Genomic DNA, 14,116 nt, shown 5'->3' with positions numbered 1-14,116 from the left:
GAATAAATTTCAGCCTCTTCAATCCTTAATATCATCAACAAATACGATGATTGGATCAATTCTGATCCTATTGAAGTGGAAGTTTCAGTAATGGGTCTTTGTCCTGTTTACTTTTTTTTTTTTCTGTTTTCTTTTCCTCAATTTCTTTATCATTGGCTTCATAAAATGTTCTGACAGTCAATACAATAACAGATAAACTCACAATTGATTATAGCACAATTAAAAAATGAAGAATTTGTCCTGAAAGGGCTCTGAACTTGGGGATGGGTACAGAGGAATTCAACTGTAATGTAGGCCGTTCATATGCTGCAGGACAACCAACACCTGACATGTACATAGCCCATCTAGAATTAATCGAAGAACCCTGAACCAACTTGCTCATGAGTTCGGTGCTTTGAAGGATCACCATTATCTACTTTGAAGAATCACCATCCTTAAGATTCTGGAAGAGCTCTGGAAGGTGGGCATTCGTGAGCTTGGTTCTCTTGCTGATTTCATGCTTCTTCTTCTTGGGCTTAGACTTGGAGGCAATTCCATGAACCTGAGCCATGGCCCTCCTCTTGGCAGTGTTTGTAGCAGGCTTCATCCCATTCTTCTGCAGATCCTTCTCTATATCAAGCATGTCACGGGGAAGTTCAATGGTTCTGAAGAACTGCTTGAGGTCATCATCCACTTTGATGGGCACCCGGGGATCATTTGGATAAGCAATGTCCTCCTGTGAATCAAAGTTCGACAGCAGCCAAACCTGCCCTGCAGCTTTCAAAGCCTAAAAAATTAAAAAGATCATTGTTAATATGATAGTGTTAAGAGAACCTTTTATCTTATAAAGCTTATCATAAGGTGGGCACATGCAATTTGAATATTACATCAACTAATAACACAGGCCAAAAACCTTCATCAACTAGAGGCAATAGAAGTTACATTATGAAAGAATCAATCCTCTGCTTACAGCCATCAGATGAGGTATTCTAATAATGGGCTGCCTTTGGTTTCAATCTCACTTGCAATTCCGCTTAGATTAAAGTTCAATTTACATGTTACAGCAGAACTCTGAATGTAGTTCCTTACAGGATGTTTAAAAATAAAAATAATGGCTTCTTTAGCGGGCAAACTGAACATTGAAAAATAATAATAAAAAATACTTCTTTGGCGGACTTCAGGTGCTATGAACATGTTTCTCAGAACTTGCCTGGTACAGTATTAATTTATTGTAATAAAAATAAATATCACATCACATAAATTTCATCAAAGGTTATGTATACCTGTAAATCTTCCATCACACTTGGGTATGAGTCCTTAAGGTCAATGACTGCAATGCCCTCTGGAAATTTTCGTACTAAGACAAGCAGCTGACTCCTGTCCTTTAAGTCATGCTTGGACTGTAAACAAACAAAAAATTGAATAACTATCTGCTTAAAAAGATAAAAGGAAAAAGTATACTCATAAATTTATGATCCATAGACTCCCTTAGACATTCACGATAAGTGATCAATACTAAAACTAAATGCAAGCTTGTTTAAACAGGGTTCACAAGTGTATAATATTGAGAGTTACCTTGTACGCAAAGCGCTTCCCATCATAGCTCACTTTTGGATTATTCCTCAAACTGTCAAAGACAGCTTTGTTGGCATTGGTATCAACATAACATGCTTCGTTTATTTGTTCCGGTGTAAAGGCTTGCCTTGTCTGGAAAATGAAAAAAAACAGAGTTAAGAGGTTTAGAGGGTTTGGTATTTTTTTTACCTATTTATCAGGAAGTATTAAATGAATAAAGGAAAAGAGAGTCAGATTTTCACCTCTAGCAGCAAGTCTATGACACGTTTAATCTGAGCTCCAACAGGGGCTTTCCTTATGCTGTTAATATGTTGGAGTCTCTCAGTATCATTGGAGAATTTTACTGCAGGTGTAGGAGGTTTTGTAGGAGCTGCTGGGGTAAACTTCTGAGGCACTGTGGGCTTAGAAGATCCTGCCTTGGCTGCAATGCTGGTGAGAGTCGATTGGCACTTTTCTTGTTGCTTCTTGAATTTAGCTAAACTTTCTTGCAAGGCCATCTGAGCATAAAATTTATACTCAATAGTTAATACTCAAATTTCCTAGAAACTTATAAAACAGACACACAAAAGAATATTTCAAGTTGGAGACATGAAATGTTGGTCTAGAATTCACTCAATCTCAAAACCATGACTCCAAGAAAGTAGCTACCCATGCGAATCATTTAGGAAAAAATAACCAGTTAGATATTGAGATATGAATAAAATTATATTGAAAAAATAACTAATTAGATACTTGAGATATAACTAAAATTATATTGAAAAGTTAACTGGTTAGATATCGAGATTAACTAAAATTACATTAAATAGAAAATAAGTGATCTCTATAAAGGGGTCATGCATTAGTAATTGCGGTATCTGCAGCTGAATTAAATAGCATTCACACCGATATTTTCTCTTTCTTGGGGGAAGATTGGAAAATAAGTACTGTAAGATCCATCAATTGATAATCAACCTGTCTGGTAAAAGATCCCACTATCAACAAAAGAAATGCGACAATATCTTCTTTGCCATAGAAGCTAACCTGAAGGGCAGAACTCATAGAAGCTATTTCCTTTGGCCATGGAATCTAAGCTAAAAGGTAGAACTCATACAATAATCTCAAACTCATGGGTGGTTGCACACACAATGAACATGCAGGATGCATCCAAAGGGCACCAGCAAAGCAAGAAGGCAAGCCTCATTGCTCATCCATGTAAGTTTTATTTTTTTAAAGCACTGTTTTAATCCACAATTATTGACTAATCACAGCTAACAGGATGAAATACACCATTCATCAATTGGTTCCATCATTTATAAATGATGAAAAACATGAAACATGTTCTTCTATTTTCTTTAATTTTTGAATTTTGGATTCCTATCATTGAATCATTTTTTGGTACATGGGAATAAGAATGGAAATAGGATGGGAATTGAGGTGAGAGTGAGAGTAAGATTTGGTTTCCATACTAATGAATTTTTTGTTCCTATTCCCATTCTAAAAAAACAATCCAAGCACATTAATGAATGGGAAATTCTAGAGTTCCAAACATGGCCTAAGTGTCTTTCTTAATTGGTGGATCATAACATTGATATTCAATTTCTGTCTTTTTTTCTTCCTTGTAACTTGATGTTTTCATCATAGTTTCATCACATCATTTTCAGGCTCAGTTTGACTCGTATGCTAAAGTCATACTGATACAACATGAAAGTTTGCCTTCTCAACCGTCTTAAATCTAGATCAAGGGAAAAGGATTACAATTTAAATAATTTGACTCCTTTGTCCAAAGCAAATTCTTCTTGCAAAATTTCATTTACAGGCCTGGAATAATGTATCTCTTTCTTTCCTCCATAGTCAGGAGGGCCAAACAAAGATCCCCAATTTATAAAGCCCTTAGCCTTCCTTTCATTTCCTCATTTTTCTCGGCAACCCAAGCAAAACTCAACAAGCCCCCAAACAATTTCGAAAACCCTAGAACTGACTCACCCACCCAACCATCGTGAAATAAAATAAGAAATTTATTTTCCACGAGAAGCATCCCAATTTTTCCGGGAAAAAAGGAACAGAACAAAATAACCCAATCAAAACTCGAACCAATCTCGAAACCTACGACTGAAAACGAAACTAACCGACCTGAGATGATGAGAGAAGGATGCGCGGTGGCGAGATGTGCACAGAAGGATGGAGCTTCAGAGTGAAAAGCCTTGATTGGCAGAGTCGATTGAGAGAGTCTCAAAAGAGATGGATTAGGGTCTTGGAACAAAACGATGCGTTCAATCTAATATGCCTTAAGCATGTAATTTTTTCTTTATTTTAAATATAGAAATTGTTTTGTAAGTTTTGGCAAATAAACTTAGAAATGGTAGAAAAAAAAATTATCCATTGACTTAATTTTTTTATTTATCAGTAAGGAAACTAAATTTATTATTGGATTTTTGAACTTTTATCACATTAATTTATCATAAGAACTACAAATTAATATTTATTGTACTCAATTTCTCACTTTAGTAGTAGGTTAGGCTCTTAAGGTCTTTTGTCTTCTAAGTAAATCTCATGGATTAATCACACGTGAAACCATGATTTTAGTCATAATGGAAGATATAATCTCGTAGTCACCTAGCTTTTCATATGTTTAAAAATATACAAGACGGTTATATTAAATATATAAAATATTTTTCATATTTTTATTAACATCGATAAAAACACACAAGTATACTTACCATAGACATGTTTATACAAGTTTGGAACAACAGGTACAAATACACTTAGTGCATTGATGTGTGTTGAAAGTAATATTGATATTTGTTAAAAGTAACATTAATATATACTGAAAATACAATTGGTGGGAAGGACCTACCATCCTTTATTGATTTAGGATAAGGTAAATTATCATCATGGTTTGACAAGCTCTTTAGCCGGCTCCAAAAGCCTTAAGCCATTTTCCTTAGGGTCGGGAGGATTCGAACCCAAGCCACAATGCTTGGGTTGAATCGTGGCTACTAATAAACCAAATTCACTTTTGTAAGTAAATATTCACAATAAATATGTTAAACTTTCTTATTAAAAAATAAAAAAATAAATTAATTCTAATTAGTTTATTTAATTGATTAATAAAATTATAAAAACCAACACTATAATTTTCTTAACAAGTCTTTTTTATATCATTTATATGATAATTAAATATAAAAATAAAAATATTAAAATATCATATGCATCATTATTTATTTTACATTATTGAATGCATTTAAATTAAATAAATCATAGTTTTAATATTAAATATATCATCATTTATCTCATTAATCTTATTTTAAAAAATTACTATCACTTCACTTTTAAATTTTTTATATTTATCCTTCTAATTTTGAATGTTTTTATTTTAAAATATTAAAAATATAATTTTGTTAAAAAAATGCTAATAAAAATAAAAATAATGAAGTTCTAATATTTTATAAATTAGAATTAATTTGATAAGAAAAATAATAAATTATATATTAAGACCGATATATTTTTGTTTACTGATATTTCCTCCTTAACCATACTTATGTGAATTATACTTACAAAATAACTTTAACAAATGTATTTTTACTTATTTTATCATTTAATGGAGTTTTTCCAAATATTTTCATGAATTTTGAATAATTTTTTCTCACTGATATTTCTTCAATATTTTCGATATATCCATAAGTATTGATATATTCGTGTTTACTGATATTTCAAACCATAATTATTGTTGTTACATGTCTTATGCAATAGTGAAGTCACATGAAATGCCTGAAAGATTTTGTGTCTTAGAAAAAATGATATAATTCCATAAAAAAAGTATCATTGATGAAAGAGGATACACTCAAGGGTATACTATTTTTTATTGGTTCATTTGAAATGTGCGTAACTTCAATAAGCAAAATTTTTAATTCTTAGAAAATTAAGAGAAAATTAGTATAAAATATTAAATACATTTTTTATTAAAAAAATTATTTTTTATTTTTATTTTATATAAAAAGATTCAAAATTTTAACCAAGGAAAATGTTAGAACCACAATGAAAATTTTATTTTATATAAATAAAAATTAAACTTTTTAATCAAACAAAAAGTTAGAACTACAATCAAATTAACGATGATCATTGATTTTGAATGAAAATTTTAAAAATATAAATAATAAAATAATATGATAATGATATTTTTATTTAATTTATATGATAAGATTTATTTTATTTAGCATGAATATATAAAATCTTATGTCATTTAAATTAGTTCATTATATATTTATTTTTATATTAATTTTTCTTATTAATTATATTATTATTGTTTTATATTTAAAGTATCCATAAATAATTAAAATCAATAAATATGAAAAAATAAAAGAGTGAAAAAAAATGAAATTAAAAAAAAAATCTTGAGAGGATGTATAGCTAGCATATTTTTTTTTTTTAAAAAAAAAAAAATCCAAAGGTGGCATGACATTAATTTATTGATATATTATTTTTAAAATAATTATGTACAAATAATATCATTATAATTTAAAATTATAAAATAATTATGTAAATGCCATATATTAAAATTGATTATTTAGTAATTAATACTTTTATTTACGTAAAATTAAAGCTTATTATAAAAATATTTAAATTTAAAGATTTGGTATTACTTCAATAAAAATAAATTACTATTTTATTTATCAACATCACACTTTTATATGTTTCATTATTATCTCTCTTTTTTTTCTATTTTGAGGATGTCAAATAAAAATCCTTTAAAATTATTATATTATTATTAATGTGGTTTTTAAATTAATTACATTTGATTCAATTTCCGGTTATAGCTTTAGGGAGAGAGATTTTATTAGCAAGAGACATTATGTTTTCACTCATGCCCCTTTGTTTTTTGCCCCCAACAATTTTACAAATCAATTGACAAATATGTGGGGCCGAATTCAATTTCCTTTCTAAAATACATGCATACTTTCTCGAGCCGGAGTATAAAAGAAATTATATGTAAGAGATATTCAAGAGAAATAACAAACAAATCAATTATGTACATTGTACACATGAACTTTAAATTTGGAAATAATTGTTTGACAGATTTATTATTCTTATTTTTATTTTTTTTTTAATTTAATAATATTTTTAGAATATTTATTTATTTTTTAAATAATTGTTTCTTTTTTTTAGATCTTTTGCATTTAAGGTAGAAAGTAAAACCATATAAAAAATCTTTTATAAAATGTAATTTTTACTAGCTTCATCAAAATCATAAAAAAATAATATTGAATGTCTCCATAGGGAAAAAACCTGTCTAATTACTACTCTTTCTCTTTAATTGCACCTCTCTAATTGTAATAATTACTAAATTTACAAGTGACATGTGATGAACATCCATCTGTGATGGAGCCTGAAGTAAATCTAGGTCGACGTGATGTTTTGGGGTAAATTTGATCGAGTAGATGTGACAATCCGTATTTGAACAAATATAGATAGCTTTGGTGGTAGTAGATTAGATGATTTAGATATTTGTACTAAGAGTAATATTGATGTCACAAACTTAATTCTTAATGGTGTAACTAAACATCAAAGTGTAGTGAAAAGGGGTCGACATATGGGATGAGGGTACTAAAGGTGGGTTTGAAGAGATGGTAAGTACTAACGGTAGGTCTAAAAAGACAGAGGACTGTATTGATACTTATATTAGGTATGAATAAGTGGTAACTATATTAATCATGGATTTATAGAGGTAGGCCAAGAATTATTTTATTTTTTCTTAGAGAAAGATAGGCCCATAAATAATGTAAGATCCAATCATTGATAATCAACCCATTATCAAAAAAAAAAAAAAACACTAAAATATCTCTTTGGCAAACTATTCCCATTTTTGTGGAAGCGAAACTAAAAAGTATGCTTATGGAAGATATTTTCTCTACAATGAAAAGGGGAAAATTTTCATTCAAAAAGCAAAAGAATAATAACATAAACTTCAAATTAGAAATAAATTTAATGCATTTCTTTGAAGTACAAACCCTTACAATACAATAAAACCAGAATAAATTCATCGAAATAAAATTTCTCCTATTAAAGCTTCTAAACATAATTACATAATTTATACTCATCTAAATATTGATTAGAATCGATCATACTATTGAAATATACAAGTTAGGATTTGATTTCCTAATTTCCCATATTAAAAATATCAAAATTAATGAATAAATTTCAACAATTTAATACACATAGCAACCTAACATAATTAAAAATCCTAATTACCATCTAATTATCAATTTCCTAATTATGGCATAATATTCATTATAAACTTTTTTTTATAATCTTTTTAGTTTTTTTGCCATATACAAAATATATTATTTTATTATTATTATTTCAAATATCTATCTTAATCATATATAGTATTTTTTTTTAAATATTAAAATACTATTTTTAAAAAAAAATATTAAATTACTATTTTTTAATTATTAGTTTCCAAATATATTTATCTTAATTATATAAAATAAAATAAAAAGAAATGATTTTTTTTAAAGACAAAAAAGATTATATAACATAACAACAATAATACATTAATAAAAAAAATACCTCTAATCACCGATAGCATTCAAACACCGATAAAAACAAATCCCACAAATCACTTGATATTTAATGAAATTAAGTTATACTTTGGATTTAAAAAATAAATAAATAAAAGGATAAAATGTAGAATAGTATTATGATTTAGTAAGAAATTATTTTTTCTAAATAATAATAATAATTTGGGAATTTAAGATTGGAAAAAAATCCACAAACATCTATAAGTGGTATAGAAATAAATCACGTACAAATATGTAATCATTGAAAATCACATTCCTTCCAAAAATTTGAGGGACAATTGTCTTTTGGACCATTTGGGTCCAAAAATTAAGATTTGGTATATAAAAATATGAAAAGACCAATATACTATTCAAAACTATTTTCTACTATGAGAAAATTTTTTATCTTAATTTTTTTTAATAATTATTCTGAAAATTTATTATTTTTAGAAAACTATTTTTTAAAAAAAACCTATATATATTATAAAAATATATCATTTAAAAAAAAAATTGACATATTTTTAGTTATTTTTTATATACATAATTTTAAATATATATATATATATATATATATATATATATATTTTCCAAGATGTTTGATTTTTAAATAATAATAATTTATTTTTATTTTTTTGGAAAAATGGTGCATTTTTTTTCCAAATCATTAAATTTTATTGAGGTTTGCAAAAAGAATAAAATTTAAATTATTCTACTCTCTTTTTTCATAGTCAATAAAGATTATTTTTGGAAAGATAAAAAATTCATATCCTCTTATCAATTTTCACACTTCTTCTAGATCTTTGGCTTAAATAGTGAACTTATATGGACCAAAACTTAATTTTTGAGGCCAACTAGGTTCAAAACATAATTGTCCCAAAATTTTATGAGCATGTATGAGAATTTCAACCATAATAAACGATAAAGATTATGTGCATAATTAATTTTCATATATATCATTATATTCTTAATTAGAAAAGTTGAAAATCTAGGTTTATAACCATATATATAACATAAAAAATTCTTTCTTTTTTTAATAAAATTCTATATCCATATATAAGATATTTTTTATAATAATTGAGAAGTTTTTCAACCATAAATATGCAAGCTTTCAACCATAATAAACAATAAAGATTATGTGCATAATTAATTTTCATATATATCATTATATTCTTAATTAGAAAAGTTGAAAATCTAGGTTTATAACCATATATATAACATAAAAAATTCTTTCTTTTTTTAATAAAATTCTATATCCATATATAAGATATTTTTTATAATAATTGAGAAGTTTTTCAACCATAAATATGCAAGCTTTATGATGAATATCTTACAAATTTTAATGGTTTCTTCATATTGAAGACTTATTTCTCTGAAGACTTTTGAACAAAGTAAGAATCTTTTTCTTAATCTATTACTTGAATTCCTTTGTGCTCTCTCTTGATTGTCTTTTTTTTTTTTTTTTTTGTTTTTTTTTGTTTTGACAAACATGATCTTACTCGTGCTTTTTTGTAAGGTAAAAAGTTGTTGAGTATAAACTGCATTTATCTTTTCGATACAAAAATTAAGTTTGAAGTTCGATTTCATAAAATATAAATAGTCAACTCATCCTTTTAAAGGATAGTCTAGAAAAAATAAATTCAATTTTTAAAAAAGATAACTTCAAATTTAGAAATTGAACATATATGAGAGAAGTATCTAATTTTGTAAAAAAATTTATAAATATTTTTATAACAATTTTTAAGTTTTTTTTTCATAATTTTTTTCAAACATTAATTGTGTAAGTAACACATCTTCTAGCATCAAATTTTAGACTATCATATTTGTTTACTTTGTTCAATACAATTTGTCTACATTTTGTTTAATTATTTTACGTACATGAGGATTTATATCATTTCATGGAAATATAAAAACAAAATCAAATTCTTAATTTTATTTACCAAATTATATTACATACCAAATTCATGAGAATGAATAATACCAAATCTTTTGATTCACCTTCAAGTCATTCCACCATGGGACAATATTATTCCTTAAATCAAGATATTATTAAATTTGTAGATATTATTAAAAATCATTTAAATAATATCGAGTTTCATTTGGGAGTGATTTTGGGAGGTGTAGTAGTCCTCTTTCATTGGTTTAGTAGGTCATTGTTTCAAAAATAATTTTTTTTTCTCATGCATTCCAAATCTACTTTTTTTTGCTACAGGTCAAATCCATGGGTTTGAAGGTTGTTCTACCTTGTTTGTTGGTTTGTTATATCTTTTTGTATTACAATGGGGTTGAAGGATATATGAAATTATCGAAAGAAGAAGATTTGGAAATAGAGAAAGAACTTAAGCGCTTGAATAAGCCAGCAGTGAAGACTATTAAGGTAAAAATAAAGTTACAATTAAATATTACTAAATATTAAATAAAATAAGAAAATAATTTCACAAAATTATATTATTACATGCAGACAAAATATGGAGATATATATATGATTGTGTGAACTTCTACAAGCAACCTGCATTTGATCATCCTTTATTGAAGAATCATAATTTTCATCCCCAGGTATGTTTTAGAATTTGATTTCTATTATAAATACATCAATTTGTGTGTCCGTTAGAGAAAATTATTTTCATTTTTTTCCCATATCATATAGTATTATTAACATGTTGAGAAATAAATATGGAAATTAGGCAAGCAAATACAACACCCATTTTGCAAAATTTGAAGAAAAATATGCTTAATGAAACTATATTTATTATTGGGATATTGAGCCCTCATCAGATTATTTTATCCTAACAGCTACATTTTAATGTAATATGTTTAAAACTTGTGTGTTTAATGTAGTAAAAAAAAAAAAAAAAAAGGAAAAACATTGTTGCAAAAAGAAAAAAAATGCAAAAGGAATTCCTTTATGATCCAAATTTTTTTAATTATAAATCATAAATAAAATGTTATTGAGATAATTTTGATGCAGATGAGGCCAACATCACCTCCTAGAAGAGTGAGCCCAGAGAAAGAGGTGCCAAAACCTGATTATAAACCCGTGAAAATGGGGTTGGAGGGTGGAGGATGTCCGATGGGAACAGTTCCCATAAGGAGAACTACTAAAGATGATCTCATTAGAGCCAAATTGTATTCAGAAATGCATGCTTCGAAAATTAATCCTCTTACTGACGATCAACCTGGTAAACATGTGAGTTATAATTTCGTTATAACAACATAATTGATTAATGTTTAGTGTATTTGCAATTATTTTTTTTTGAATTACAATTATTTTTTTTGTTTGTGAGAAAGGTTGATTTATGTCGAAAATCTTAGGATTGATGGAAGTACGAAAAAAAGAGAAGAAGAAAAACAATTGAATTGACATTTACTTTGTATTGCACAGTTTGCTGTGGCTCAAACTATCGCAGATATCGATTATGATGGAGTTGGAGCGATTCTTAGCGTATGGAATCTTCCGGTTCAAGCTCCTCAATACACTTCAGGTCGAGTAAAGATTAAAAATGGTGCTGAAAGCTTAGAAGCTGGGTGGACGGTGAGTGGACAAAAGATTTTGCTTGTGAAGAAAAATTAATGATTTTAGTTCACACATTCACACCTCATTGCTTTGGTATATATATCCTTAAGATCTTCGGTTCAGCTAGCAAATGTGTTCTCATTTATTTGTTCGTTTTGTGTTTCAGGTGAATCCGGGTTTATATGGTGGTGATAATAGAACCAGAATGTATATTTATACCAATGTAATAAGTTTAATTTAATTTAAACGATTACAATTAAACCTTTGGAAGAATACATGTTGACATTGTTTGTTCCACCATGAACAGGCTGGTCAAGCACATTGTTTCAACACACCATGTGGATTTATACAATCTTCAATAGATATACCTGTGGACATGGTTCTCGAACCAGTTTCAAGATATGGTGAAAAACCGTACGGAATAACCTTATCAATTTACCAGGTATGCACGACATTTTTCTTCTCTTTTACTTGTTGGAATTAGCGATAAAATTAAGTTCTCACCTCTATTTTCCTCATTAATGTAGGACACGATTAATCTGAACTGGTATCTTAAATACGATGACAATCGTACCGTGATAGGGTGGTGGCCAAGTCGAATATTCACCAATTTAGGAAGCACGGCTACGGGAGCAGAATGGGGAGGAGAGGTATTCAGCCCCTCGAATGTCCCTAGTCCAGGAATGGGTTCCGGTCATCGGATAAAGTTGGACACCAATTATGATGCATTTTGCGCACAAGCCAATATTGTAGTAAATAATACGATTATAAAACCTCCTAGGGACCTAGAGCAGTTTGCTGATAATTTTAATTTCAATATAACCAATAAAGGAGATGTTGGAGGTGACCCTGGTTATCTGATCCTTTATGGGGGTGTTTCTGGAGCAATTGGAAATTGATATTTAGTTTACTTTCTGGATCAAATGTACTTTCTCTACTCATTTTATGAATAAATCTATGCTCCTATAATCCTACTTGCTGATATCTTGATTCCATAATTATGTACATTATTGATTCTTTCAAAATTATTTTATATTAAATTAAGCATAACATTCATTTCAAGAGAATATTCAAATATAAAAAATTAATTACATATATTTCAAATTGTGTACAATAAAATCTAATCGTCTAACCTATAACCACTATAGTCATGACGACAAAGTGGACAATGAGAATGAGATGTAAACCAAGTAGTGATACAGTGAGTATGATAAATGTGTCTGCAGACTGGGAGGATGATAATCTCATCCTCATCTGCAAACGCATCTAAACATATACTACACTCTGAGTACATCTCATGCTCAGAAAATCTAGAAATAGGAAATAAATTCATTTGAACTCTAATGAGTTCTATATTCCTTATTTCACTATCTAGTTCACTGTCTGAATCTATATTATGTGATTTACATAACCTTAAAATAAAATAACATATCAATAATACTACACTGATTGCCACAAATATTAATACTATATAATTAGTCTTCATTATCTTCTCATGCCATTGAAAATTGATTGGATATGTGGCATGTACAGTCCTCATATTGCTCAAAATAAGAATGAAAAGCAATATGAACGAACATGTGTACCTGCAAAAAAACATACAATAATAAGAACAACATTAATTTTTTTTAAAAAAAAGTTTTTAAAAATAATAAAAATAATATAAATTGTGTGAACACAAGGATAAAAGTATTAAAAATTTCCAAAATATCAGATAAAAATTCATATTAATATCAATCAGTAATTAGTCTTCTACTTAACTTATACTAATATATATATATATATATATATTATTTTGATTAATTACTTATAATTATTAAGTGTTTCTTGGATATAATTTGTGATTTTTATTTTTAAAATTATAAAATAGTAATAAATTTTGTATAGAATTGAAAATGTAATATAATAGAAGAAATAAATTTTGATTTTTTATAATTATTTTTATATTGATAAATGAAAGCCATGTTTTAAATGTTTAAAACAATGTTTTAAGACCATAGTCCGTGAACTGGAAACCGTTAAAGAGGTTAGTTCTCAATTTAGAACAAAAAACAAAAGGTGAGTTATGAATTTAGAAGAAAATGGATGGATTACACTTCAATGGGGTGGGCTGTCTTCTTAGGAGCTCAAATATAAAATTTAAAGACCTTATTTTGGTTTATGTTACGGGATGGTGTACAAAGCAACAAAAAAAATTATTAAAGAACCATTTCTTCACACAAGAAGAATGGAAAACAACGAAGAAAAAATGAAATGATATTATAAAATTTACCCGACAGTTGTTAATATAATACTATATATTTTAGAATTAAACTCGAACCTCTTTCATTGCTCCTACTACTCAATATTGTCATAAACTGAATAAGATCATTATACAAAACACTACACCACATCATTAATTCATATGTTTCATTTCCCAGACCTCTATTTTCTAATGTCATCACTACACTCTATCTCAAATTTTCAAATAACACCCAAAACCCATAAAAAGAAAGAGATTAATTGCAGGATAACC

General features: G+C 27.7%; 2 protein-coding genes across 2 annotated transcripts; one reads left to right on the top strand and one right to left on the bottom strand.

Annotated features, from left to right (window-relative positions):
* Window positions 1–106: 106 nt before the first annotated feature.
* On the bottom strand, window positions 107–3,851 carry LOC100259920 (uncharacterized). Its single transcript, XM_002283521.5, has 5 exons — window positions 3,664–3,851; window positions 1,797–2,051; window positions 1,555–1,686; window positions 1,263–1,379; window positions 107–766 (listed from the first exon to the last, which is right to left on the bottom strand). The coding sequence occupies exons 2-5, from the start codon at window positions 2,049–2,051 to the stop codon at window positions 413–415; spliced, it is 858 nt and encodes a 285-aa protein (XP_002283557.1). The 5' UTR covers window positions 3,664–3,851; the 3' UTR covers window positions 107–412.
* A 7,279-nt stretch (window positions 3,852–11,130) lies between these two features.
* LOC104881970 (uncharacterized) lies at window positions 11,131–11,658 on the top strand. The gene is made up of 2 exons (XM_010663719.2): window positions 11,131–11,274; window positions 11,470–11,658. The coding sequence occupies exons 1-2, from the start codon at window positions 11,131–11,133 to the stop codon at window positions 11,656–11,658; spliced, it is 333 nt and encodes a 110-aa protein (XP_010662021.2).
* Window positions 11,659–14,116: the final 2,458 nt, after the last annotated feature.

The sequence above is a fragment of the Vitis vinifera genome, chromosome 2 (assembly GCF_030704535.1).
Source record: "Vitis vinifera cultivar Pinot Noir 40024 chromosome 2, ASM3070453v1".
In the NCBI taxonomy this organism is placed as follows: Eukaryota; Viridiplantae; Streptophyta; class Magnoliopsida; order Vitales; family Vitaceae; genus Vitis; species Vitis vinifera.
Note: the sequence above shows the minus strand (reverse complement) of the source record. Positions and strands in the feature narration are given on the sequence as shown.

Excerpts from the sequence above, each read along its gene's own strand:
- LOC100259920 (XM_002283521.5), bottom strand. The coding sequence starts at position 2,051 with ATGGCCTTGCAAGAAAGTTTAGCTAAATTCAAGAAGCAACAAGAAAAG. Across the intron at positions 1,687-1,796 it reads TCATAGACTTGCTGCTAGAG|ACAAGGCAAGCCTTTACACC; the intron begins GTGAAAATCTGA and ends TTCATTTTCCAG. Across the intron at positions 767-1,262 it reads GTGTGATGGAAGATTTACAG|GCTTTGAAAGCTGCAGGGCA; the intron begins GTATACATAACC and ends TTAATTTTTTAG.
- LOC104881970 (XM_010663719.2), top strand. The coding sequence starts at position 11,131 with ATGGGGTTGGAGGGTGGAGGATGTCCGATGGGAACAGTTCCCATAAGG. Across the intron at positions 11,275-11,469 it reads ACGATCAACCTGGTAAACAT|TTTGCTGTGGCTCAAACTAT; the intron begins GTGAGTTATAAT and ends TGTATTGCACAG.